General features: G+C 40.8%; 1 protein-coding gene across 2 annotated transcripts in view; it reads left to right on the top strand.

The window, feature by feature from the left end:
• LOC114647862 (tyrosine-protein phosphatase non-receptor type 22-like) overlaps nt 1-27,151 on the top strand; it is a 164,416-nt gene that overhangs the window by 48,439 nt on the left and 88,826 nt on the right. For both annotated transcript variants that reach the window (XM_028796531.2, XM_028796529.2), the window contains exons 2-5: nt 24,073-24,181; nt 24,275-24,351; nt 24,513-24,608; nt 24,972-25,010. In XM_028796531.2, the coding sequence (XP_028652364.2) occupies nt 24,073-24,181; nt 24,275-24,351; nt 24,513-24,608; nt 24,972-25,010 (321 nt within the window). The remainder of the gene's footprint in view (nt 1-24,072; nt 24,182-24,274; nt 24,352-24,512; nt 24,609-24,971; nt 25,011-27,151) is intronic.

Below are 27,151 nucleotides of genomic sequence, written 5' to 3'. Positions count from 1 at the left end.
TCACTATAGTCACTACATACTCTCACAGTCACTAATATTGGCACACTTTATCATCTCTAATGACCAAAATTTATGTTTTTTAGATATGGAAAGAAAACTTAATTAGCATGAGGAAAACTCTCGGACATGGGGAGAATGTGCAAACTACAGAGGCAGTGAGCAGGCTGATGCAAAAACATCTTAAAGAAAAAAAAAACTGAGATAAAAATCTAGATGTGTGAAGGAAAAAATAGCTCAAGATTAATCACATGCTGAAAAAAGTAGAAAAGAAGGTTATAGATAGTTTTTCAGCTATATAGACTTTATCAGATGTGCATCAAAATATGAGTGGAAAAGGAGGATTGAGAAACTCACACACTTAATAAAGGCTGTGTAGCCAAAATATTGCATATTCAACCATTTTTTCAGTTTTTATCAGCATGGGAATTACTGTTTTATAGATCAACACTGACCAGTCCTTCACCAACCTCAATGAGATGTCAGAATTTTTAATACAGAGTAAATATTTTACAAAACTGACAAAATTAAATTAATTTTTAAAAATATTATATCATATGTTAATAGGCTAACTAATAGATCTCCTCAGTGCTTGAATATGGACATGGGGGAAAAAAGTTGGTAGCGCTACTGTAAGCAGACCAGGGTTTACCACCCTGGTCCTCACTGCTTGGAGTTTGCATGTTCTCCTTGCGCCTGTATGGGTTTCCTCCAGGTGCTCTGACTTCCTTCCACAGTCCAAAGACAAGCAGGTTAGATGGATAGCAACACTAAATTAGCCCTAGTGTTTGTGTGGGGTGTGTGTGTGCATTTGTGTGTTCACTCAATGATAGACTGGCATCCTATCCAAGAATTGTTCCTGCTTTTGTGCCTTATGCTTGCCTGATGGGCTCTAGCTTCCTTGCCACTCTGTTCAGGATGAGACAGGTATAGAAAATGGAATAATGTATGAGAGAAATAGTTATAATTTAAATTAAAAATCATAATGTCAGGTAAAGAGAAACATTGCTGGGAAAATGATGTCAAGCCTACAAAACAAAGTGTGACAAAGAGGGCACCTAATTGTGCCATCTAACACAGAGCTAAGAGCACCAAAAAAGCTAAAAGGTTATCAAAAATAATATTTATTCTCACAGAAAATTATCATTACACAGTGATCATTACACAGAGAAAACAAAATCCTGTAGCCTCTCTGGATCTCACTATACATTTTTACATCACTGTTTATACTATGGGGTGGCTTGCTGACACACCCAAAGTCCAAATTACTATGCCACAAGCACCAGTCAGATATGCTTCTCACTCACACTGCCTCTCTGTCACCTTGCCCCAACTCATCTTTTGACTCCAAACCCTGTGAGACAGTGATAGGGAGCAGCATTTAAACTCAACTCTGGGGTTAATTCCAGTCTCAAAATCCTCCTGTAAAAGTTCATGGAGCCATCTCCCAGAGTTCACTCTGTCAGCTCCAGGTTGTTCTGCATCCCTGAGGCCCAGGATAAAAGTAAAGGTGCAAGAGCCAATGGGTTTTGTAACAATATCCTCCATAACAAGTATCAGTGTCTCACCTCTACTGCATGGCTATGCTGTAATGCCAGGTAATGGTTTGTGGAATTCTGTTGGTTTCTTGCTCATAGAACATGTACTTTTAGGAACATTTTGTGAGTGAGTATGGGTGTAGATATGAGAGTGTACCCCTTCTGTCCTGTCAAAGGTTGTTACCTCTTTTGCACTCAGTGCTACAAGGAACTGCTGTGTCTTCTGATGCCCTTGAGTTGTGTAAATACTGTATGTTAGAAGATATATGAACAAAAGTTTTTTATATTATTTGCACTTTAGAATAAAGCATTTTTGGCTACTTTACTGATCTCTTTATGTTGTGTACCAATAACATTATCAAGTATAACCTTTGTGAAAGACAAAAAACACAGAGAAAAGCAATCAAGGGTTGGGGTAATTCCTCATATAATGTCTGGCTTTGTGGATTGACTGTTTGGATTTGAAATCCAGTCATAAATGGTACAAGAATGCATTTGACAAAGACATGGAGTTTTTGGAGGTGTTTTATAGAGGAGCAAACAGGAAATTGGATGAATACAAAATGGAACTGAGTTGTCAGGAAAAGACGGAAGTGACGTTTTCTTCGGTGGACGTGGAAGACGTCATCAATGGAAGCCGGAAGTGAAGTCATTGACGTGGGACCGGAACTGAGGATATCGCTACAGGACGAAGGTGACGTCTTTGGTAGTGGAACCCGGAAGCGGAGAGATTGCGTAGTACTGTAGTCGCTTGGTTCCGAGGTATTTTACGGCTGTTGTTCTTCTGTTTTTCTGTTGATGAAAGAGAAAAGGCATTAATACTTTGTTCCACTCCCCTGTCGAATGTACTTTCATACTCGTTTGGGCCCTTTGGCTGCCCCCTAAGCATGAGTGTGTGACATCTTGTTAAACCTTTATTTAATGAGTAACCTCACAGCAGGCGTTTTGAATCTAAGTCTGTGTGCCACATGGGTTTCACCCAAGAGACTTTAGTGAGAGAAGACAGAGATATTATATAAGGAATCACAGTTTTTCAGGATTTGGCTTTGGTATCACAATTACCATTACTGATATTTTAGCAAATGAACTGATTTAACACTTGTTTTCTTTCCCTTTCATAAAATAGCTCTGCACAATAATAATTATGGATTATTCTATTAAACTGCCATCATAACCTAAGCCAGCACCACAGGGGCTAACTGCCTTCAATGTTCAATCAGCATGCCTTCCTCTATCACATGGTGGAAGTTTAATCTCCCATTGTAGCTGTTCCTAGCAGGTCCAGGGTTTTTGTGGGTAGAAAAGTTCTGACACCACAGATTATATATACTGTGAACCCTCAGAAAATCAAAAAGCAAGATCGAGTAGCATGGATTTACACTGATCAGCCACAACATTAGACCCACTGACAAATGAAGTGAAGAACATGGGTTATCTCATCAAAATGGCACCTCTGTCAAGGGGTGGGATATATTAGACAGCAAGTAAACAGGCAGTTCTTGAAGGAGATATGTTGGAAGCAGAAAAAATGGCAAGTAAAAGACCTGAGTGGTTCTAGGAAGGACAACCTGTGAACCAGGTAAAAGTCTAATAATTAAATTTATTATAATAATAATGGGGCGGCACGGTGGCGCAGTGGGTAGCGCTGCTGCCTCGCAGTTAGGAGACCCGGGTTCACTTCCCACGTCCTCCCTGTGCGGAGTTTGATTGTTCTGCCCGTGTCTGCGTGGGTTTCCTCTGGGTACTCCGGTTTCCTCCCACAGTCCAAAGACATGCAGGTTAGGTGCATTGGCGATTCTAAATTGTCCCTAGTGTGTGCGCCCTTCGGTGGGCTGGCACCCTGCCCGGGGTTTGTTTCCTGCCTTGTGCCCTGTGTTGGCTGGGATTGGCTCCAGCAGACCCCTGTGACCCTGTAGTTAGGATATAGCAGGTTGGATAATGGATGGATGGATAATAATAATGTGCACAAAGCACCTCCACTCCACAATACTCAATAAGTCAATAATCAATTATTATCACAATACAATCCTCCACTCCCAGCAGCTCCGTTCCACACCCTCCCAACTTAGCTCAGTCTGCTGGAGTTTCCCATAGTCCTTTTATATTCCTTGACCCGGAAGTGATTCTGTCCCTCAGTCATTGTGATTTCATAGCACTTCCAGGTCAGATGAAAACTTCTTCTTTTCTTCAGCCCGGAAGTACTTCATTCCTTCTGTCTCCGTGATTAGGTAGTACTTCTGGGCTATAATAAAAACCATTGCACCTCCCTGCAGCATCCCCTGACAGTCCCCACGGTATCCAGCAAGGCTGTGCAGTAAAACTCCATTGTCCATAATGCCCTGCTGGAATTTGGGGCACCTCCATGTTGTAGGGAGGACTCCACCTAGCAGCGTGGGGGTATTGGCTGGGATAAGCTGCCGGCCATATATCACACTGGTTATGCTGAACGATGTTACAGGCAGCATAACGTTCTCCACAGCTTCTCCAGACCCGTTCACGTCTGTCATTTGTGCTCAGAGTGAACCTGCTCTCATCTGTGAAAAGCACAGGGCGCCAGTGGTAGACCTGCCAGTTCTAGTATTCTATGGCAAATGCCAATCGAGCTCCACGGTGCCGGGCGGGCAGTGAGCACAGGGCTCACTAGAGAATGTCGGGTCCTCAGGCCACCCTCTTGAAGTCTGTTTCTGATTGTTTGGTCAGAGACATTCACGCCAGTGTCCTGCCTGCTGGAGGTCATTTTATAGGCTCTGGCAGTGCTTATCCTGTTCCTCCATGCCCAAAGGAGTAGATACCGGTCAGTCCTGTTGATGGGTTAAGGACCTTCTATGAGGGGCCCTGTCCAGCTCTCCTAGAGAAACTGCCTGTCTCCTGGAATCTCCTCCATGCCTTTGAGACTGTGCTTGGAGACACGGGAAACATTCTGGCAATGGCACGTATTGATGTGCCATCCTGGAGAAGCTGGACTACCTTTGCAGCCTCTGTAGGGTCCAGGTATTACCTCATGGTACCAGTAGTGGCACTGACCATAGTCAAATGCAAAACTAATGAAAAAACACATGAGGAGGGAAAAATGTCAGTGACTTCCCTCCACCTGTTAAACCCTTCATTCCTGTTTTGGGGGTCGTTTCATTGTTGCCCCTCTAGTGCCCCTGTTTTTCATTTCATTAACACCAAAACAGCTGAAACTGATTAACAACCTCCTCTGCTATTTAACTGACCAGATCAATAGACCAGACATTTCATTGACCTGATGCTATACTTGGATTAAAAAGTCAGTCAGTCAGCCAACGTCCAACCCGCTATATCCTAACACAGGGTCACGGGGGTGTGCTGGAGCCAATACCAGCCAACACAGGCTTTTGGATTTTTTAAACTTCTTCATGATTGTTTGCAAATGAATTATTAGTTAAGAAAAGGATTTCTAGTAATGATTAGGACCAATGCTACTACACCACTATGTTGGAAATGATCTCCGTCCACACCGGTGTTTTAACATCGTTTAGAAAGTTGCTCTGTCAACACTAAAACAACCAAAAACATGTATGATGCAGCCATTCACCTACACTGGGCATGCACACATTCGCAGAGATATCCTTTCGAAGGTATCTATGCCAGCCAGGGAATTTATCACAAAAATGTAGGAATTAATAAATTATTTGTATATGTATGCAGTATTCAAGCAGCACAAAACACAATTTAGATGCATACATGTAAGCAACACAAGAGCACCATGGAAAGCAACTCTTCAGTGTCCTCTATGTTGGAATATGTTTTTGTTCCACGAAGGGTGACCAATCAGGCAATGAGACATTGTAATGAGCACAATCCAATCAGGGAAGGGCTGCGTAATGATCATGAACAAATAGGAGAAATAAGAGCGTGACAAGAGTCTGCATTTTTGAAAGTCTACATTTTCATCCAGGGGCGGCATGGTGGCGCAATGTTAGCGCTGCAGCACTCCTGCATGGAGTTTACATGTTCTTTCCATGTCTGCGTGGGTTTCCTAAAAGGTGATCTGGTTTCCTCCCACAGTTCAAAGACAAGCAGGTTAGGTGGATTGGCGATCCTAAATTGTCCTTAGTGTGTGCTTGGTGTGTGGGTGTGTGGCACCCTGCCCGTGGTTTGTTCCTGCCTTGCACCCTGTGCTGGCTGGGATTGGCTCCAGCAGAGCCCCGTGACCTTGTGTTAGGATATAGGGGGTTGCACAATGACTGACTGACTGACATTTTCACCCATTCATGCTACAATGCTGAGACAGTTTTTCCAGAAGTATGAGGCTCTGGAGAGTGTTATGAAAAAATCTCCATTTTCGAGGGTTACAAATGCTGGGGTAGTGTGGACTAGTGGTGAAAATGGAGACTAACATCTTCATTTTGACACAAAAATGTAGTTGTGTGGACGTAGCCTTAAGACTATTGATTCTTGAATTAAGCTTTAGATGCAGTATGTTTACAGTCTTATTCTGTTTCTTTGGTTTAGACCCACACGTGTTCTTTGAATATTCTTTTTGCTCCATTCTTTGGGTTTCCTATCTCCAAGAATGTTTATCACTGGCCTATTTTCCCCATCTGTAGCCATAAAAGTGCAGGGTGGTCTAAATGACAACTCTAAATTGGCTCTGTGTGTTTGTGTGTGATTGGGGCCTGAGATGGACTGGTGCTCAGGTGTGCTTTCTGTATTGTTCCTGAACTGCCAGGATAGGCCTCAGCCCCCATGGCCCTTATTGGGTTTGAGAATCTTATATATAAATTGTGGTACGCGGCTGGGGGTGGTACCCAGCCGGGACACCCAGGAGGACAGGAGGAGGGCTCATGCCTCCTCCGGACCACGAGGGGACGACCGCCCTGGTTATATTGGGGGCCACGGGTACAGGGCTTGGGGGCCACACCAGGAAGTGCTGGGGGGAAGAAGAAAAGAGACACCCGGAGTGCTCCCGGAGAGACAGCCGGCACTTCCGCCACACAGGGGCGTGTCAGCGGAAGATTGCCGGGAACCACCTGGAGCACATCCGGGTGACTATAAAAGGGGCCGCCTCCCTTCAATCAAGGCTGGAGTCGGATGGAAGAGGACGAGGTCTGAGAGTGAGAGAGACAGAGGAGAGACAGAGGAGAGACAGAGGAGAGACAGAGGAGAGGAGAGGAGGAGGCGGCCTGAAGGTATATTGTGGACAGAGGCCTGGATGATTGGTGCTGCGGCACTGGGTTGTGCACTTAATGGACCTTATATATAGTGTAAGTAAACGTGTGTTGGGAACTTAAAATGATGTCTGTCTGTCTGTGTCCGGGCTATCTACCACAAAATGTATACGTGTGGAAGAGTGTGTGTCTGTCTGTCCGGCCTAGAAGTGTGAGGCTACAGCAATGAAGGTCAAAGGCAGCCCCAAGTTAATGAGTTGGAGACAAACTTGCTTACCTGCTGATAGACAAAGGAGGGCGAGCGTGTCTGAAAACTAAACTGCATTTCAATTTTTTTTCTGAAGATTTCAATAGTTTCTAGGAGCACAGGCTTTTTACAGCATGGGCTTCAGCAACTAGTATTTTAATATTTACATGTTTGGTTGCCGCTTTATTGACGATGTTACTAAGCACCTCATGCTTTGCATAGGTGGATGCTCTTCCATTGCCATGGTGTCATTTAGCATGCCTCAACTACAAAAAAATACTTGAAATGACTGATTCTTACTTGTATTCACTTGACTGCCTTTGACACTCCTGAATAGGATCAGGAATACCCAAATATCTTTAAAATGTCATTGCATTAGTTGAATGGAGTCCTCTTGTTGGTATGGACAGTGCTCCCCACAGATTAAGGGCAACTGTCCCTGGCACATCCCACAGTTGATCAGCATAAATCATGATCATAAAATCTACATTATGAAACAAAAGGAACATTTAGATCAAATCCAGAGAAAGGTTGAGCAAAGGGACCGGTACAAGAAAATCTCATTGAAAATCAAGGGATTGTGGGAACTTCTCATCTGTACTTGCAAAACAAGATAATTAAAACAAGACATTTAGTATTAGATCATCTGATAATACTTCATTGCTTCCTTCACCATTACTTCTGCTTTTGCCCAAAATAAGAAAGTTAATCCAATGGATCAAAATTTTATTTTTACAGTTAGGATTTCAGTGCAGGTGGCACGGTGGCACAGTGGTAGCGCTGGTGCAGTTAGGAGACCCGGGTTCGCTTCCCGGGACCTCCCTGCGTGGAGTTTGCATGTTCTCCCTGTGTCTGTGTGGGTGTCCTCCGGGTGCTCTGGTTTTCTCCCACAATCCAAAGACATGCAGGTTAGGTGCATTGGTAATCCCTAGTGTGTGCTTGGTGTATGGGTGTGTGTGTCTGTGCCCTGCAGTGGGCTGGCGCCCTGCTCGGGGTTTGTTCCTGCCTTGCACCCTGTGCTGGCTGGGATTGGCTCCAGCAGACCCCCGTGACCCTGTTTTTAGGATATAGCGGGTTGGAAAATGGATGGATGGATGGATTTCAGTGTGTTGAGTTCCAGCCTCTGTGAAATAAAATCAAAACACAACACATAACACCCTCTCTTTTCAATGAGCGACGCTTTGCTGGTCAGACCCAAACTGCAGTTCAAGTAATGTTCAGCCTATCCTGAGACTTGTAACTTTAAATCCGCTGACTTTTGGGATATTTAGGAGTTGCTAATAATGGTCTGCTCAGATTAATTTATATATGTGTGTGTATATATAGTACATGCAGGTATATTGTATATTCTTAGCTATGGGTATATGGCAGTCATTAAGGGCAGAGAATTTTTCCTGTCACATTTAAAAATAAATGTCATCAGCTTCCTTTTTCTTATTACGTTTTGCAACACCTACAGTTAATGTCCTTAGAACATTTTTTTTTTTTTTATAAAACTCTGATGCATTTTATGTCATGTAGTAGTTAAGGCTTTGGACTTCAAACCCTGGGAATTGTGGGTTCAAATCCTACCACTGACACTGAGCAAGTCACTTCACCTTCCTGTGCTCCAGTTGGAAAAAGAAAAGAAATGTAAACCAATTGTATTTCAAAAAATTGTAAGTTGCCTTGGGTAAAAGCGTTGGCAAAATAAATAAATGTAAATATAATATATTTTAGAGGGCATTAAAACATTTGAAAGTAAATGTTCAAAACACTCCATTAATCCAAATACTTTATAGATAATAGAAGTGTATTGATTGCTGACTGTAAAATGCACCCTGCAATGGACTTGTGCCCAGTCCGCAGTTGCTTCCTACTTTAAGCGCAGTGCTGCTGGCATAGGCTATGTCATGTAAGAAATGATGGCTTTCTTACCTGGTAATTGTATGATTTCTTATTCATTTTGAGGTTATCCACCAGTAGTGTTGTTAAGGGGATATTTTGATGGGTCCAACTTCCAACAAACAATTTTCGAAAAATGTACTCTAGCGTTCAAAACTTTGGAATCACCCAGAAATGTTCGTGTTTTGGATAGAAATTGCATTCTTTTTTATCAAGATTGCATTAAACTGATTTTAAAATACAGCTAAGACATTACTAGTGTTGCCAATGGCTATTACTGCTTGAAATGACTGATTTTAAATGTATTATTCACATAGAACTGCAAAGCCCCATTTTCAGCAGCCATTCCTTTAGTGTCCTAATGGTCAGCTGCCTTAATTTATCTTTAATTAATTATGTTTAAATTCTAATAGGCTATTAGAGAAACCCTTGTAATTGTAATTGTAAAGCTGAACTTGGGCTGCAAGGTACTGGCATTCCAAAAGTTCAGTTCTGGGTTCAAAAATGCAACAAAATGAAACACCTTTCTAAGAAACATGTCAACCTATTGCTGTTTTGCATAATGCAGGTTATTCCATTTATTTGGCCAATGCTTTTACCCAACATTAGAGATAAAACTGGATGCATTTCTTTTATTTTTCCAATTGGAACCCAGGCAGATGAAGTAACTGGCTCTGGGTCACACAGTGTCACCACACTGCCTGCAGATCCAGCAGATTGCCTAAAAACTGAACACTTCATACAAAGATATCTGTTACTACGTTCTAACCAGTATGGAACAAGTTATAATGGAGTAACATTCAGGTAAATTCATTGGCAGTGCAGACACTGTATCCTTCAATGGACTGAGTTCAGTAGGTCAGTTCTACAACCTTCTCAGTCTGTTTTGGGGTTTGGGGGGTCAAAGGTTATCTCACCAGAATTGGGCAAAGGCTGAAAACGGGCCTGGACAGGACTCTAGTCAATTGTAAAGGGCTGCCTACACACACACACACACACACACACACACACCCCATTATCATACACAGTGACAATCTGCAGTTTGTAAATAACATAACCTAGAATAAAAAAATGTAAATAATTCCTTATTTGCTTTAGAATGTCTGGTCACAGTATTTTTCATGAAATGGGACAATCAATGCTGTTCAGTTGTGTCAAATGTTGGGAAAAAACAGAAGCAAAAGGCAAACTTTACTATAGTGACAGACCATCATGGCTATCAGGTGAATGTGGCAAATTATAGGGTGAGCAGACTTTCAAAGCCCCAAACAGAATGGCCAAGCCTAAAGCCCATCCTCACTTGGATGTACATTGTACATCCGTACAATGGCAGCTTTACCTCATCATCAACGCCGAGGGTTCAGGGACGGAAAAACTTAAAACATTATCTGAAATGAACATATGTGATTCCAAACAGTGCTTAAAATGGAAATAACAACTAAATGGCTGTACTGTCTCTTTTTATCTGCTTCTTGGATATCCACCAGATGCTGTTCAAATTTAACACCAGTTCTTTATTAAGCCTTCCTGTTCGTAACTGCCCTGTCACCTGGACGTCTCAGCCACCCCAATACATTATAGTGACTGTGAAATAATGAATTATTATAATGTGCAGGTAATAGAACTATGTGCTTGATTTAGTGTAAGGTAAATACTGTAGTAATGACTAATTGACATTGCTGCTGTTACCCAAATTTATTTTCCATTGCAATCAGGTGAAATGGAATCGATGACAAAGCTTTTTAAATGCTTCGACGATGTGCAACACTGGATGGAGTTGTGTTCCTTCCAAGTCCAAGAAATAATGAGTACAGAGACACAGGTTAACTCAACGTGCTCTTTTACTCAATTTCGGATGTGTGTTACCAACACTTCCTTTTTCCGACAAGGCAAAGCACACAACATTTCTTTATGTAAATTGGGGTATTAACATTGCTACTTAACAAAGGCAAGATGCATAACAGATGGCACTTAAATTTTTGCAGTTAAATGACTCAGAAACTGAAGTCATTGTATTTGGTCAACCCGTGCACTGCTACGCGAAACGTTTAGTGTTCTGTGCATAACAGCTTCCACTTCACATGGTACTTCATTCAAATGTAGACAACCTTTTGTTTTCCTTGCTTGCATTTTATACTTGTATAGTTAGTAAGATCATTCAACTTACTTGTTATCAATTAAAGCAGCGATTCTAAATCTTTTTGGAGTCACGCACCCCTTTAAGAATCTGATGAAAGATTTAGAACTTTTTTTTTATTTTATTTTTTATTTGTTTTGTAAAACTTGAGTTATGTGTATGGAATGTTATTTGATTTTAATAAAATTAATAAAAAAAATCTGATGAAAGCTATGGACCACCTTCTCCAGAATTATTTACATAAACACAACTTTGGATGCACTTTATTTATCGAGATTTGATTGTCTCATAGATATATGACATACACAAAGTATTATTAAACTCTAAACTAAACAATCTAAAAAAACACTCATTTTTTACGCAAAAAGTAATGGCCACTCATTATAATTATAAAATACAAAGTTCTTGTGCAAATTAAAACAGATCTACTACTACTACGTTTTCTACTACCATTACTACTACATCTACTCTAAATCAACAATACCGGCTGTATAGTGAATATAAATGTTAATTTTTATCTGATCCTCACGGGCCCCCTGAAAACCATCCATAGACCCCCTAGGGCGGTGTTTCCCAAACTCGGTCTTGTGGCCCCCCTGTCGCTGCAGGTTTTTGTTCCAGCCAGCTTTTGTTTTTAATTGGACTCCTGGGCTAATTAAGTGATGTGTTATTTCCCAAGTTCCCAAGAAAACTAACCTTGGTAAATATATATATAGCAGCGTTAGGGGCTTCGCCTCTAGCGCTGACGTCCGAGGTTCGATTCCCGTAAGGGAGTGCAATGAGTGTGTACTCCTGATGAGCCCAGAATTAGGGCGAAATATATATATATTTGTAAGAAAGTTTAATGAGGTCATGCCCTCAACCGAATGTGGTTGCCTGTTCACGACAGACTTTTCATTCCACCATATTGGTTTATCTTCAGCATGTTTGTTTGTTTATTGTTTCAGTTGTTTTTTTTACGTTAAATAAATATAAAATACTGGAATTCAACAGTATCCTGCGTTGGGTTGGCACCCTGCCCAGGATTGGTTCCCTGCCTTGTGCCCTGTGTTGGCTGCGATTGGCTCCAGCAGACCCCCGTGACCCTGTGTTCGGATTCAGCGGGTTGGAAAATGGATGGATGGATGGAATTCAACAGTCTCATATCGCCCGTCATCTGACTGTGATTCCTGCACTCGGCTTTCTGTTAGTTTAACCCTGCAAATTAGCGCATTTCCAGAGGTCCCTGACATTCCTCTTATACAATATTAAAATATACCAAGCAGTTATATGGGAATAATGTATTTTTTTCTTTTTAACAATATTTTCATTTTGATTTTCATTCTACTTTTCTAGGTGTTCTACTTGTTTAATTAATCCATTATTTACCAATTAGTGGATCTTACTTGCAGCCTTTGATTATCCAGTGTTGTTTGCCAGCGTGTCTGCTCTGCTCATTTTTAATTGTCATTAATAAGATACAACGAAGGGGAAACACTGCACAGAGAAAGGGCAGAATATAATGAAATCAACAAAACAGAGTTAAACATTTAAATCAATAGCAAAAGCAGAAATATTTCTAAATGTCTTAGAGAAAAGCCAAGCAAAATGACACCTTTTATTGGCTAACTAGAAAGATTACAATATGCAAACTTTCGAGGCAACTCAGGCCCCTTCTTCAGGCATGTCTTATAAATGTAAAAATCATGCTGGGCTTTTCTGAATGTAGAATAAAAGAAAAATAATACCAGCTAATTAAATGAGATCAGTGCTATCAGGTTTTGCCACTGATTAGGAATCTGGTTGGAACAAAAACCTGCAGCCACAGTGTGCCCCCAGGACCGAGGATGGGAAACACTGTCCTAGGGGGTCCACGGACCTTAGGTTAAGTTCTAAACCAGGGGTCCTCAATCACAATCCTGGAGGGCCTCAGTGGCTGCAGGTTTTTGCTACAACCCAGTTGCTTAATAACAACAACACCATTTATTTATATAGCACATTTTTATACAAAAAAGTGCTTGAGGACCCCTGCTCTAAACTAAAAGATCGGGACGAGAAGGATGCCAGCCGAGAAGTGAATGTGCGTATCGCGAGACTGGTGATAAGACTGTAGTCCCGCTCGCGCGCGAGCAGCCGGCATTCAGCGACTTCCTTTCCTTTTCTTCTCTGTGCGCGCAATCTGGCGGCTTTTCATTAACTTATGATAAGGACGTGTTTGGAGTCAGTAACGTCAGTCGGAGGTGGAAAAGATGAAAATCTACAAAATATACAACTTGCGTAACCACTGTCAAGGTAAAACTGAAACAGTGAACTAATTCATAGTTGTAGTCGCACAGAGCATTTCTCCCTTTTAAGTTAGACGAGTTCGCAAATTTGCCAATGTTTTTCAACGAGAGATTTTGAAATTTTCAAACTGTGTACAGTGCGATCTTTTCAAGACACAGTATCTCAAAGAAAACTGGATTGTCACTGAAGAATACGTATGCCACGTTTCAATAAAATGTGTCTATTTGGATGGAGGGTTTGGGATGGTTATAGAGTTGCTTTGTACGGAGAGACCGACAGATCTAGTTATCGCAATAGATGCTCCGTGCGTTATATGAGAATGCACCTAAAAAAATGGGGAAGGTGCTGATGCACAACTGCATAAGAGACACACTGTACTTCATGCATACGTAGATCACATTTTGTCTTACTTGCTTGCATTTTATACTTTTTTAGCTAGTAAGATCATTCAACTTGCATTAACTTACATGTCCTTAGTTGGCTCCTTTATTAAGATTCAAAGTAAAAGCCATTTCTGGCCTTTTACATTGATAAACAATCATCAACAACAACATTTATTTATATAGCACATTTTCATACAAAAAGTACCTCAAAGTGCTTTACATAATGAAGAAAAGAACAATAAAAGACAAAATACAAAATTAAAATAAGACATTAGTTAACATAGAAAAGGAGTAAGGTCCGATGGCCAGGGTGGACAGAAAAAACAAAAACATCTCCAGAAAGCTGGAGAAAAAATAAAATCTGTAGGGGTTCCAGGCCACGAGACCACCCAGTCCCCTCTGGGCATTCTACCTAACATAAATGAAATGGTCCTCTTTGTAGTTAGGGTTCTCACGGAGTCACTTGATGGTGATGGTCACACAGATTTCTGGCTTTTAATCCATCCATCATTGTTGGAACATCATGGTGCTTTGGGTAGATGCGCCATCACCAAAAGGACACTGGAAAAGGAAACGGAACAGAGAGTAGAGGTTAGTACAGATTTTGAATGAATAGTTATTATAATGAATTGGATATACAGAGTATCAGGATTTAAATTACAGTGAAGTTATGAGAAGGCCATATTAAAGTAATGTTTTTTCATCATATCTCTGTTATGAGGTAAACTCGGACATATGCAGGTCTTGGATAATGGACTGTCTGTCTGGCACTCTGCAGTTTGTTAGACACAAAGACTGTATCTCAGATGCGGATGTGTGCAGCACTGGAGCACCACAAGCAACAGTCCTGTCTGCTTTTCTCTTCATTCTGCATACATCAGACTATAAATATAACACCAGGTCATGTCACTTGCAGAAATTATCAGATGATGCTGTACTTATGGGGCATGTTAGTAAAGGGTGGATGATACAAAGTAGGAGTTTGGAGAACTTTGTTCTTTGTTGAAACAATTGTCTGCAACTTTTACATCAGCAAAACCAAGGAACTGGTTATAAGCTGCAGCAAAGAGCCTCAATGTCCGGTCGCAATTAGGGAGTGGATGTAGAGGTGATGCACTCCTACAAATACTTAGGGGTCCACATTAATGACAGACTGGACTTGTCTCATAACATACTGTAGAGGAACTATAGAAGAAAGGGCAGAGCAGACTCTTCTTCCTTAGGAGACTGTGTTCATTTAAGGTAGGCAGTGACATCCTTCACATCTTCTATAGGTCTGTGACGGCCAGTGTGATTTTTCTACGCTGTGGTGTGCTAGGTTGGTAACGTCACTTCAAAAGAGGACCACCGCCTCAACAAGCTAATTAAAAGGGCAGGCTCCGATACGGGCCTCACCCTGGAAAGCCTGGAGGAAGTGTAAGAAAGAATAAAACTGAGTGTCTTTATGAACAATGCTGCACATCCTCTGTCTGATGCACCAACACTGATGACTTTCACCCAAATCATAAAGCAAAAGAAAAGTGTGTGAAATGTTATGTGGGCTCCTTTTTATTTTTTTTATTACTCTTTAATTTAATATTTTTTGCTGCTGCAGTATGTGAATTTCCCCCTGGGATTAATAAACTATCTATCTATCTATCTATCTATCTATCTATCTATCTATCTATCTATCTATCTATCTATCTATCTATCTAATTTTGTCAGCCATTGTTCTATTGGAGTTGTATCCAATAAGTAATATCTTGAGACTACAAGTTATATAACGTCTGAACAATATCCATATGTTGTACGCACAAGATACTCCAGTGGATTACTACGAGCCCAATTGCTGTGAACGCTAGAGTGAATGCAGTCATAAAAGTCGTTAGTTAACTGGAAAAGACAGACTCAAAGTTCAGGTGAGATCTTGTTGTCTGCTAGGGGTCTTGTTGTACCTTGGTAAATGAAAGCTAATAACAGGGAGGGCAGCTTTCCTTCAAGCAGAGATACTGTATACAGTATATTTTTGTTGCTACCTTACTGGATTTGAGCTCAGGAAAAGCTAACAGAACAAGGCCCTGCCGACCAGAATCTACTTAAGCCATAATGACTAAGGAAAATATAGATGGCTTATTAAGTGAATGTAGTAGTTTTGTGTGCAAGGGTGATCTTTGAGTAGTGATGGTAAATTATTGGATACTGTAAATACTGCACATCTGTTATTCCACCTTCCACTGAATTGCAAAGTGTGTGACTTTTATTTTCTCTGAGCTGTCCTTTTTATCAATCTTTTATGTGATTCAGGAAAAAAGCATTTAAATTTAACAGAACTGATTAGAACATTGACTCTCAGATTTGCGATAGCTAATTTATTATGGATTGCAGTTGAATTATTGTAGTGTAATATTAATGAAAGTTGGTTTAATGCTTATGAGTGGGAAAATGTTATTCTGCAGTATTTAAATTATCTATAGGAGTACATTAAAAATATGAATATATATTAAGAGGCAAGCAACTGTTATACACCTGTATAATGCTGGAGAGTGCATAATATGCTGTTAGTTTAATTGTGGTTAATTCTATAGTCTACATGAGTGCTCGAGTGGGTGATTTGAAGATAAAAACGGGTACCAAACTCAGCAAAGGAAACCACAGCTTTCTTAAGAGAATTCTTATTAAAGGTAAATACCAACTCTGAAATGGTTGGTTTACTATTTAATGTAATGCATGCCCTTCTAAAATCCATCTTTACTTCAATGAAGTATAATAAACCCAATCTGTGATGATTTTCACTCATTGTTTTAAACTGTGCATCTATTCAAGTGATAAGTTTGTGAGTGGTTCACTTAATTTTTATTCTTATTTTTCTTCTCTTTGGAGCACTTCTGCTGGATATCCCAGTAGGGGAGACACAATTTAAGTCATATTCATAATCACGAGTGCCACACTTCATGTTGGCACTGTGAGACAGACTGTAGTTATGTACTAATGAAAGATTACATGAGTGTTTAAAAGTTTAAAAACAAAATTTATTTATTGTGTTTTCTAGACAAAGCTTTGCACTTTCTCATTCGTATAAAATGTACTTTTATTTTTGATACTAGAGAACGTTTTATAACAGATGCTTTTTGTTTACTTTTACTCAAGTATTTTTTAACCGGAATACTTCTTACTTCAGCAAAAGTAACGATATGATGGAGTACTTCCACTTTTACTCAAGTATCATTTCTGAGTACTTTTTTGCAACTCGGGAGGTAGGATGAGTGGTGAATCGCACAGAAATCAAAATGTTAGTCTTGTTACACTCCTGTGAACAACATCTCATCGTAAAAACACACATCCTTATGGGGTTCATCCAACTGTGCGTGCAAAAATGGCAAAACAAGAGTTCTTCTCTACTCTTATACAGATAGAAAAAAAACATCCGTGCATTCTTAAATTTAGTTAATCCAGTCAATAGCAATTATTAATCTAACCTGCACATTTTTGAATGACAAATCACAAAGAGTCAATGAGCACATATGGTAAATAATTGTGTGATTTTTTTTCTGCTATGCATTGCCAATATTGGTGCTCAAAAATGATTGATTTTTAGAACGTGTTATTCACACGAAAAAACAAAAAATGTGCACACAGCAGGCCAGGAACATTGAATGTGGCCACATTGTCTTGGCCAAATTCAGTCAAAATGGAGAACTCAATGATATGCCCCGGTGGCGTGAAGCTATAGACATCAACACCAAGATTCCTGATTCTTTCAATGACAACTTCTTGATTCTGACTCCATTGTTATAAAGGTTTTTATGAAACTGTGAAACTGGAGAGTTGTGTGATCAATAATCGCCTGTGATTCCTGAGTTTTCACTCTCAGAGGCAAAAAGATACTTGAAGTCATGTAGAGGGATATCAGCCTAACAGAGCAGTAAAGGCCATCAGTGCAACTCATGCATAAATCTTTGCAAAACAGCAAGTTGAAAGTACAAGAAAATGAATAGTTTTTCCCTGATAATTCCAGGCCAAGTATATTAGAGTACAGACAACAAAATAAAAAAAATATAACTTTGTTTTCCATGGGGGCATGTACCACCTTTTGTTGTCATGAGTTTTCAAGATTAAGAGGTGATCATGATTGAAGAGTTTAAAATTATGAAGGGAATTAGTCCAGTGGATTGAGACAGTGACTTTAAAATGAGTTCATCAAGAACATGGGGACACAGTTAGAAAATTGTTTAAGGGTAAATTTCACAGTTTTTCTTCTTCACGCAGAGAACCATAGACACAGAATAAGTGACCAAGTAGTGTGGTATACAGTAGGTCTTTATGGATCTTTGAAACTCAATCTGATGTTATTTTAGAAGAATTAGGTGGATAGGACTTGAGAGCTTTGTTAGGCTGAATGGCCTGTTCTCGCCCAGACTGTGCTAATGTTCTCATGAGTGAGGGATAAGGGTCCTAAGCATGTGAGTTAAGACTTTATTCTATGTTTATTTTCACTACAATTTGGTTTAGCGTTGTAGTTCTCAATAATTCTTCTGGTAGTTTTGATCTCCGCCTGCATACTATGTAAGATTTCTGCTTACTCCTTTGAAATTAGTTAATTTCCCAGTACTCATCTCAAATTTTGTCTAAGGACATTTTCTTGTTTTAAAATGTTACATGGACAGCATGGATTCCACAAGACCTCTGAGGGTGTCCATTGGTATCTGACACCAAGATGTTAGCAGCAGATCCTTTAAGTTACGAGGTGGATCCTCAATGGATCAGACTTGTTTTTCCAATACAACCCACAGATGCTCAATCAGATTGAGATCTGGGGAATCTGGGGGCCAAGTCAATACCTTGAACTCTTTGTCTTGTTCCTCAAACAATTCCTGAACAATTTTTGCAGTGCGGCAGGGTGCCTTATTCTGCTGAAAGAGGTCACTGCCATCAGAAAATACCATTCCTATGAAGGTTGTGTAAGTCGTCTGCAACAATCTTTAGATAAGAGGTAGGTGTCAAAGTAACATCATCCTGAATGCCAAGACCCAACATTACCCTAAACATCACACTACCTCTGCCTGCTTGCCTTTTTCCCATGGTGCATCTTTCTGCCAACGCTTCCCAAGGTAAAAGCACCCGGCTGTCCACATGATCTAATAGAAAATATGATTCATCAGACCAGGCCACTGTCTTCCACTGTTCCATGGTCTAGTTCTGGTGCTCACCTGCCCATTGTATGCACTTTTGGCTGTACACGAGAGTCAGTATGGGCACTTTAACTGGTCTGGGTCTACACAACCCCATATGCAGCAGACTGTAATGCTCTGTGAGTTCCGATACCTTTCTCTTATTGCCAGCATTATGTTTTTCAGCAATTTGAGTTAGAGTAGCTCTTCTGTGGCATCTGACCAGACACGCATCATTGAGCATTGAGTGCCCATGACCGTCACCTGTTCACCAGTTCCCCTCCCTTGACCACTTTTTTAAGGTATTAACCACTGCATACTGTGAATATCCCACAAGACCTGCCATTTTGGAGATGCCCTGACCCAGTCGTCTGGCCATCACAATTTGGCCCTGTTCAGAGTCGCTCAGATCCTTATGCTTGCCCATTTTTCCTGCTTCCAACACATCACCTTCAAGAACTGGCTTTTCACTTGCTACCTGATATATCTCATGTTTGAAAGACACCGTTGTAACAAGACAATCAGTGTTATTCATTTCACCTGTCCCAGGTTTTAAGGTTGGGGATGAGCAGTGTATATACAGCAGAACCCTGCTTATCCAAGTTAATGTGGGCCTGAAAACTCAGATAAAATGAATAGCTACATTTCTCCCTGGTCCAACCATTTGATAGCTTCCAGTTTCACTTGTAAGGATACCATTTCACAGTTTCTTTTCCCACTCATTCAAGATGGAAGACTTCATTAATTACACAAATGTATAAACACAGAAATCTGAAGTAAATGAAACTGTACAGCATGTGTACATGGTCATCGCTGTTGACAGAATGACAATAGCCGAAGGGTGCAGTTGTGGAGGAATGAGTTAATCATGGCCACATCCACACAGTCACCAGCTCCTTGGTTGCTCAGTTGGTACAGTCGAGGTTAAAAGTATAGTATTTACACGCTCTGTGCAGGACTCCTGGCAAAGCTTTTTATGAATTATAAGAAAAGTGGTGTATTACACTTATAGGTTCACCTTGGATAAGGCAGAATCTCGGTTAATCAAGGCACAGATAATTGAGGCCTGCTTTATATAAAAACATTGAAAAGTAATTAATCAATTCTGATTTTCATGAATTTTCAAAAGCAAAGGCCTATGACCAAATGAAGCTTGATTCTCTATACCATTAGTATTCCGTAGGATTATTGTGAATGTAATAGTTGATTCTAATCAAATGACAAATTTCAGTCAAGACACATTTTCACAATGTGCCTACAAAGACGTAGATTTAAGAGAGCAAACAGCTGGAATTTTTCTTCACAATATTTATTGGGGTGGATTTCACAGTATCTCACATTCAACTCTTTATACAATCACAGTCAGTCAGTCATTTTCCAACCCGCTATATCCTAACACAGGGTCACAGGAGTCTGCTGGAGCCAATCCCAGCCAAAACAGGGTGCGAGGCCGAAACAAATCCTGGGCAGGGCGCCAGCCCACCGCAGGACACACACACCAAGCACACACTAGGGACAATTTCGGATCGCCAATGCATCTAACCTGCATGTCTTTGGACTGTGGGAGGAAACCCACGCAGACACGGGAAGAACATGCAAACTCCACACAGGGAGGACCCGGGAAGCGAACCCAGGTGTCCTAACTGCGAGGCAGCAGCGCTACCCAGTGCGCCACCCTATTTTTAATTTACTTTAAAGAAATTTATTTTAGAAAGAAATTGAGTGAATGGGTCTAAAAAACGCTTGAACCACGAAATTTTTAAAACCGTTTTTTAGCAAGCACCTATGGGCCAAGTGTAACTTATATTCCAAAGTTCAAGTCCCAAGTCCTCATGGTTCAGGAGATTTCGTGATAAGTGAGTCAGTGGTATTTGGCTTTTATATATATATATAGATTATGATGATTCGATATTCCTCTGACACTGTAATTTATTGGCAAAATGCTACGATGAGCTGCTATGAGGGTAATGAAACAGTAAAGGCAATTTGAAAGTTATACGCTGTCACACACGTGCACGTGGGAGGCAGCTAGAAGGACCAAAAGAAGTTAATTCCACGCCAGGCCAGCGGGTAGCGGGGTGCAGTAAATGTTTCTCTCTTATCTCTGCACACCAGACACGAAAAATTCTGCTTGACTCTGATTACGTCAATTCCATTTCTAGCCTGATGACATCACTTCCGCCTCCTCCCACCAAGAACTCACTTCCAACTCCGCAACCCAGATGACATCACTTCCGCCAACCTCCTTTAAAAACCAGATATCCTCCACTTGTATTCAGTTCTGTTGTTGGACTCAACCTGTACACTTCTGCATTGCCAAATGTCCATTATTGCAGCCTTATTCAAGTATACGAGTGGCTGCCCCAAACCTCATTTTGGTGTCAGCATCTATTTATTTGTGTATTATTTACACAAACACCCACACACCAAACCGGAGCACCCGGAGGAAACCCATGCAGAAACGGGGAGAACATGCAAACGCAGGGATGACCTGGGAAGCGAACCCAGGTCTCCTTACTGCGAGGCAGCAGCACTACCATTGCGCCACCCTTTACAATTACATTTTACCACAATGATAACAATACCTTGATATGTCAAACAGTTCTAAAACTATTTGAAAATCATCTGAGGACATTGGACTACACCTTCAAAATGAATTCCAATGTGTAATTTACCTCTCAATAGTTTCATTTTGAGGTTCTCTGTTTACTCAGTGGATGAAAAAACTTCTTGGAAGCAAATGTTATTACAACTTACACATATGTGTGTGTATAGATCTGTGTTTTCTTGCTTAAAATTTCTAAAGAAAGATGTCCCTACAAACATTTCTGTAAGCACTGAATCGCTGGCATAATTATTTTGTCCAAATGATCAAGCACGTCTTTATGGAAATGTGTGATTCCCGAGTTTCCCACAGCCCTGACATCTCCTTAAACCCAGGTTATCGTTAGTCATCTCCAGGATAGACTAGTGCAGTGAGGACAAACAGACAAGCAAGGCTGATTCAAACAGTGTTCAGTGCATTTATTTAATCAGTGGCCAAAACATGAATCAGGTGTTGTGCCGTTTTCTTCTATAAATAAATAAATAATCCAATAAAATGGTGTCTTCGTGGAGGTTAAAATCCTTAAATAATCTATCAAATTGGTTAAAACACAGTCAGGGTCATTTATATTCAAGTCTGAAGTCCCGTCTCCTCTGCTCACCTATCACATCTACTCATCTGACAAACATGACACTGCAGAAAGCGCAGTCAGCCATCTTCGGCTTATGTTCCCATCACCATCCTTCAGAGTCCATGGGAACCTCTCAAGCCCTGCTCTCTTGTCCTACCACTATCCATCAACGTCCGTGTAACCTCACTGGAGCCATCAGTCACTCCCACTTTGATCAGATGCTCAGCAGGAGTGACCCCACCTCAAAAGTGCCATTGCTCCACAGAGGGCTTCCCCAATTGCCTTACCTCCTGTCCTTCACACCAGCTTTGATTTTACCTCCATTCTTTCCCTCAATCTCCCATTATTTTGATCTCCTCTCCTTTAATCTTGCTGTCAGACCCTCTTTTATCCCCAGTGAGTGCAGGTACACCAAACGATCTGCATAGCCTTGATGAAGGACAGCTGTGTTAAAATACCTCTGTGCACGTTACACACAATTAGCAAGTTTCCTCAATGAGATCCCAGCGGCCTCAGGGCTTCTCCACACATCTACATTCACTGGGTCTGTACCACCTCACTGTTTTTAAAAATCCATTATGGAACCCTAATATGCTTTTTCACAACATGGAAAAGTGTAATTTTGTTTAGTCTGTTCTGTGCCACGTTGCCTTGCATCCGCATTTTTAATCTTCTCAGAGCCCTAAAGTTTCCCTCAACTTCAGCTGATAGTGCAGGCACCACAAGTAACCATATGACCAGATCTTCCACCTGAGCAAACAATTTGCCTCCCTCCATATAATGTTCTCTGAAAGCATCTGACATTTCTGTAATGCAACTGAATACTTACTGTTATTTCACTTGAAAGTGTAATGACTGCACTTCAAGTAGATTGATGTTAAATTGTTCGTTCTGAACTACTATAGCAGTTTCAAGTATATGTAGACCTTCCTGGACAAAGTGATGGTATGTGATAAGATAAATTTAGGTCCATGGCAATGAGCACTTTATAGGTAATAAATAAATAAATGACACACTCTGGCTGGAATGATGTGCGAGCAGCAGCATGGTGGAGTGGCTCCGGAGTGTTACTGAGTATTTGGCCTGCCAAGCATTCATGTGTGGAAGTGTGCAATGGTCAGTTGCCTCATTAGCACTGTGGAGTCTGTCATTGTGGCACCTACGACCAATGATCGGTATTTAAATGGAGCATGAGCAGCGAACAGGGGGAACAATAGGAAAGTAAAGAACAAAGGAAAACCAAGAGAACAAGAACGAAGAAATAGGAGGTTAAACAGAGTAGGATATAGAGGCAGCATTCTGGAGGAGCCAATGCTGTAGAGGGTGAAGGTAGATAATCAGGAGATGGAACCAACAGGATCATACAACTGCCATTTGAAGGTCATGTGGTCGCTTCAGGAGCAGGGACAGGGGTGACCACCCGCTCTGGTTAGGCTGACGCCTACACCATATTTAGTATGATGTTTCTTCAATGTGGTGCAGAGCTCACATTTCACACATATACTCACTTTGAGTAACACAGAGCCTAGCCATACAAGCTCCTACTTTTGGTCATGTAGGGCTGTTTTCCTAAAGTGACAGGCTCATCTTGTAACAGGGAGGACAATCGAAATGTTTTCACAAAGTTGGGAAAATGTACCCCCTATTCCCTTCTTCTTCTAAACCTGTTTTTCTACAGGTTCTCTCATCTTCTATCACTACCAAAAAATAAACTAAGTGTAATGACAATAAATTGATCCAATGTGAATGTGAAGTGTGTGTGAGTTTGACTTTTAATAGACTAGCATCTAGTGAGAAGAGTTTGTTCATTTCTTGTACTCTGTGGAGCCAGGACAGGCTACAGCTACCAACAACCCAGTGCTGGAATTATCAGTTTTGAAAACAAAATGAATGAGTCATTACATAATTAACCAGCGTTTCTACACTGGCTCTGTGTGAGTGGGACCTATGATGTACTGGTACACTGTCTAGTGTTGGTTCCTACATTACATCTAGTATTACGAAGAAATGCTTCTGACTGCAGCAATCCTAAACTGGATTAAGTGGGTTTGACAATATTTTATTATTTTTTATTTTATGTGTTTTTTGACAACACACAAAAGCTCCAGCTAATCTGACTTCCACTATGCTGAGAAACTGTATGTTCTGTTTGGGCTTTTTCAGAGATTAAAGAGGCAGTCAGCCAAGTACAAGACTGAGAAGACCTTTCCTTCTAAGTGTGGTGAGCTGACAGAAAACATTAAGAAGAACCGTTATAAAGACATCTTACCATGTGAGTAAGGGATACAGCAATTAGAGGATGAAAAGTAAGGTGAGGGGTGGCGCTCAATCTAATGCTGCATTTAACACTGTCTGTCTGTTCTAGTTGATCACAGTCGAGTGAAGCTGTCTCTCATCACATCAGACAAGGACACAGACTACATTAATGCTAGCTTCATCAAGGTGAGGACTGTAAAAAAAAAAAAATTGGGATGGGGGATTGGGGGGTTGGACAGCCCTTCTGTGGGATTCACATTTGGTATTTCCTTATAGCAAGTATCCACACCACTTGGAGATAGCAGGGAGATGCTGATGTGAACTAATGAGACTGCAATTTCTTACAGGGGGTTTATGGACCAAAAGCCTATATTGCCACACAAGGCCCACTACCAGACACAATTCTGGACTTCTGGAGGATGATTTGGGAGTACAATGTCCAGGTGGGAGATGGCACTGCTGTGCTGCATAACTGTGACAGGTCTTAATCTAGGCTACGCTCTGCAAAGGTCCCATGTGTCATATGGTTCTGTGCTTCTTCATTGTTATGCTATACCTCCAAACCATTGCACTCTACTGATAATTATTTGGTGGGTCAATGTGTCATACTATTGTGTTCTGACTTAGATGTTTACATCTTGCATTTGTTTGTTCTTTGCCACCTTTTCGTTTCCATACTTTTTTGAGTTAATAATACTGTTTTATATTGGCAACAGTTTTGTCTCTCATTGTTTTGATTGTTTTATGGGCCAGGTGTGCTAAATGCCAAAGCCCCTCCTTACTCCCTATTACATTCTTCTTTACAGGTTATAGTCATGGCCTGCAGGGAGTTTGAGATGGGAAGGGTAAGTCTAAATATTGACAAAAATTGATTGAATACTCACTGTGAAGATGGGTAGACTGCTGAAGGTCAGGGACACTCTGACTTATTGATAGGGGCAAAAAGAAGGACAAATTATATACTTTTCAGTGAACATACCGATCATAAGGATAAGGAGATATCTGTTCTGCAGTAAAGCCCAGAAGGAAGAGCACACGGCCTACTGATGAGAATGTAATGACTAGAAGGAAAGAAACACTGCCTATAGATGAGGATACACTAGCTAGTATGTGAGCATAGTAACCAGGAAAGAAAATGTTCTACCTAGGGATGGAATCACACTGATCCATAAGAAGGACTATGCGTAGGAGGATGTAGGAAGTACTGCCTAGGAAATACGGGAACATAGAACCAACAAGAAAGCCCCACTGCTTAAGGACAGCAATTAAGCAAACAGTGCCTATATATGAGGACACACTTGTGAGGAGTAGGATAGTATTAACTTAGAGAAGAGAATTCCTTAGTTTTCTATCCTTTTAATTGTTCTGGTGTGTATTTGAGAGAGGATGTTGTTGTCTGTTACAATATAAATAATATTAAAAAGGCCAAATATCTCCCTGGGACAAATGCATATCTGCCTATCTTTCTCAATCCATAATTGCTGACTTACTGGACAGAAAGGATGAGGGGATCTCCAGAGATTAGTACATAATGCCCTATAGATAGGGTCTTACTGATCAGGATAGAAGTCCCTATCTAGTGTGTCTCTTTCTATAGACATTATGTCTTTCCTCCTGATGAAAACACTGACCTTTTCAGGTCATGATAATGATAAATAATTATTTATATTTATATAGAGTGTAAAAATAAAGAGAATGCAGCACAGAAAGGTTTGGGGTTTTCCAGCCCCGTATACTGTACAGTTTGCAAAATATCGTTATAACAGTCCAGAGTATTACTAACAGAGTATCACTGAACAACATGCTGGTGTGATGGGGGAACCTTTATAGGACGGGCCGGAATAAACAGAGGGAGTGTGGGTAATGAGTTGCAGGTGCATCCTGTAATCATGATGTCATCTGAGAGGAGGAGGATGAGGAAGTGGATGAACGGGAGCTTGCTCAGGGTGTCGGCGTTTCCTTCTTTCTGGGGAAAATAAGGAGAGAATGGTTAGTTGCCTGCCAATCCCTTATGGCTTTTGGGTTTCCGCTACTCCCTGAGTCGTTCTGCGGCTCCCCAAACGCGCATGCGTGACAAGAGCTTTTATCAACTCATCATGTTTTACATACTGAGTGGGGAGCCACTTCAACCACCACCAATGTGTAGCCTACACCTTAATGATTGATCCATTTTGCACTGTTACAACACATTAAACATTAAGTGATGAAACTAATGTGAGAGAGAGCCAATTAAGATCCAGAATCACTAGGCCATGGTGGACAATTTAGCCTGGAAATCGGGGTACATCCTTCCTCTTTAGGAAGGATGCCCAGAGATCTTTTATGACCACAGAGAGTCAGGTTTTATGTCTCATCCAAAGGATGCTACCATTTGTATGGCACAGTGTGACCATCACTGCATTGGGTCATTGGGATCCATTTACAGATCACAGGATAAGCTCCTCCTGCTGACTTCACCAACACCTCTTCTAGCAGCAAACCAAACTTTTCCTAGATGATTTACTATCCAAGTGCTAGCCAACCCCAAACATGCTTAGATTCAGGTGGATTACCTGTTCTGAAGTGCATGTTGTATGTTCCAGTCCCAGTATCAGTGTGTGTCTTCATTTGTTGACATTGTATTTTCATTTCACATCAATATTTGCCAGTTCCCTAGCTAGCTTGTTCCTATCTGTAGACACAAACATGTTGACCAGTAGTAAAATCACATTACATTAACCGAGGAAGTTCTAAACAAAAAGAAAAGCATGCTACCCAATGTTGAGGAGTTCCTGACTAGAGAGGACGACATACTAACGAAGAAAGACAAGGTGCTTAGTGGTGATGACATATTTACAAGCACTGGAGGCATACTTTCCAGGAAGGAAGGATTCATTGACTGAGAATATGAGCATCCTGAAAAGGGTTGTCAGGACTTTGGATATACTTGTAAGAAAAAAGGACACATTGACAAATGCTAGGACTAGGAGATATGTAAGAGAAAGAA

This window comes from Erpetoichthys calabaricus, chromosome 3 (assembly GCF_900747795.2).
Source record: "Erpetoichthys calabaricus chromosome 3, fErpCal1.3, whole genome shotgun sequence".
In the NCBI taxonomy this organism is placed as follows: Eukaryota; Metazoa; Chordata; class Cladistia; order Polypteriformes; family Polypteridae; genus Erpetoichthys; species Erpetoichthys calabaricus.
Note: the sequence above shows the minus strand (reverse complement) of the source record. Positions and strands in the feature narration are given on the sequence as shown.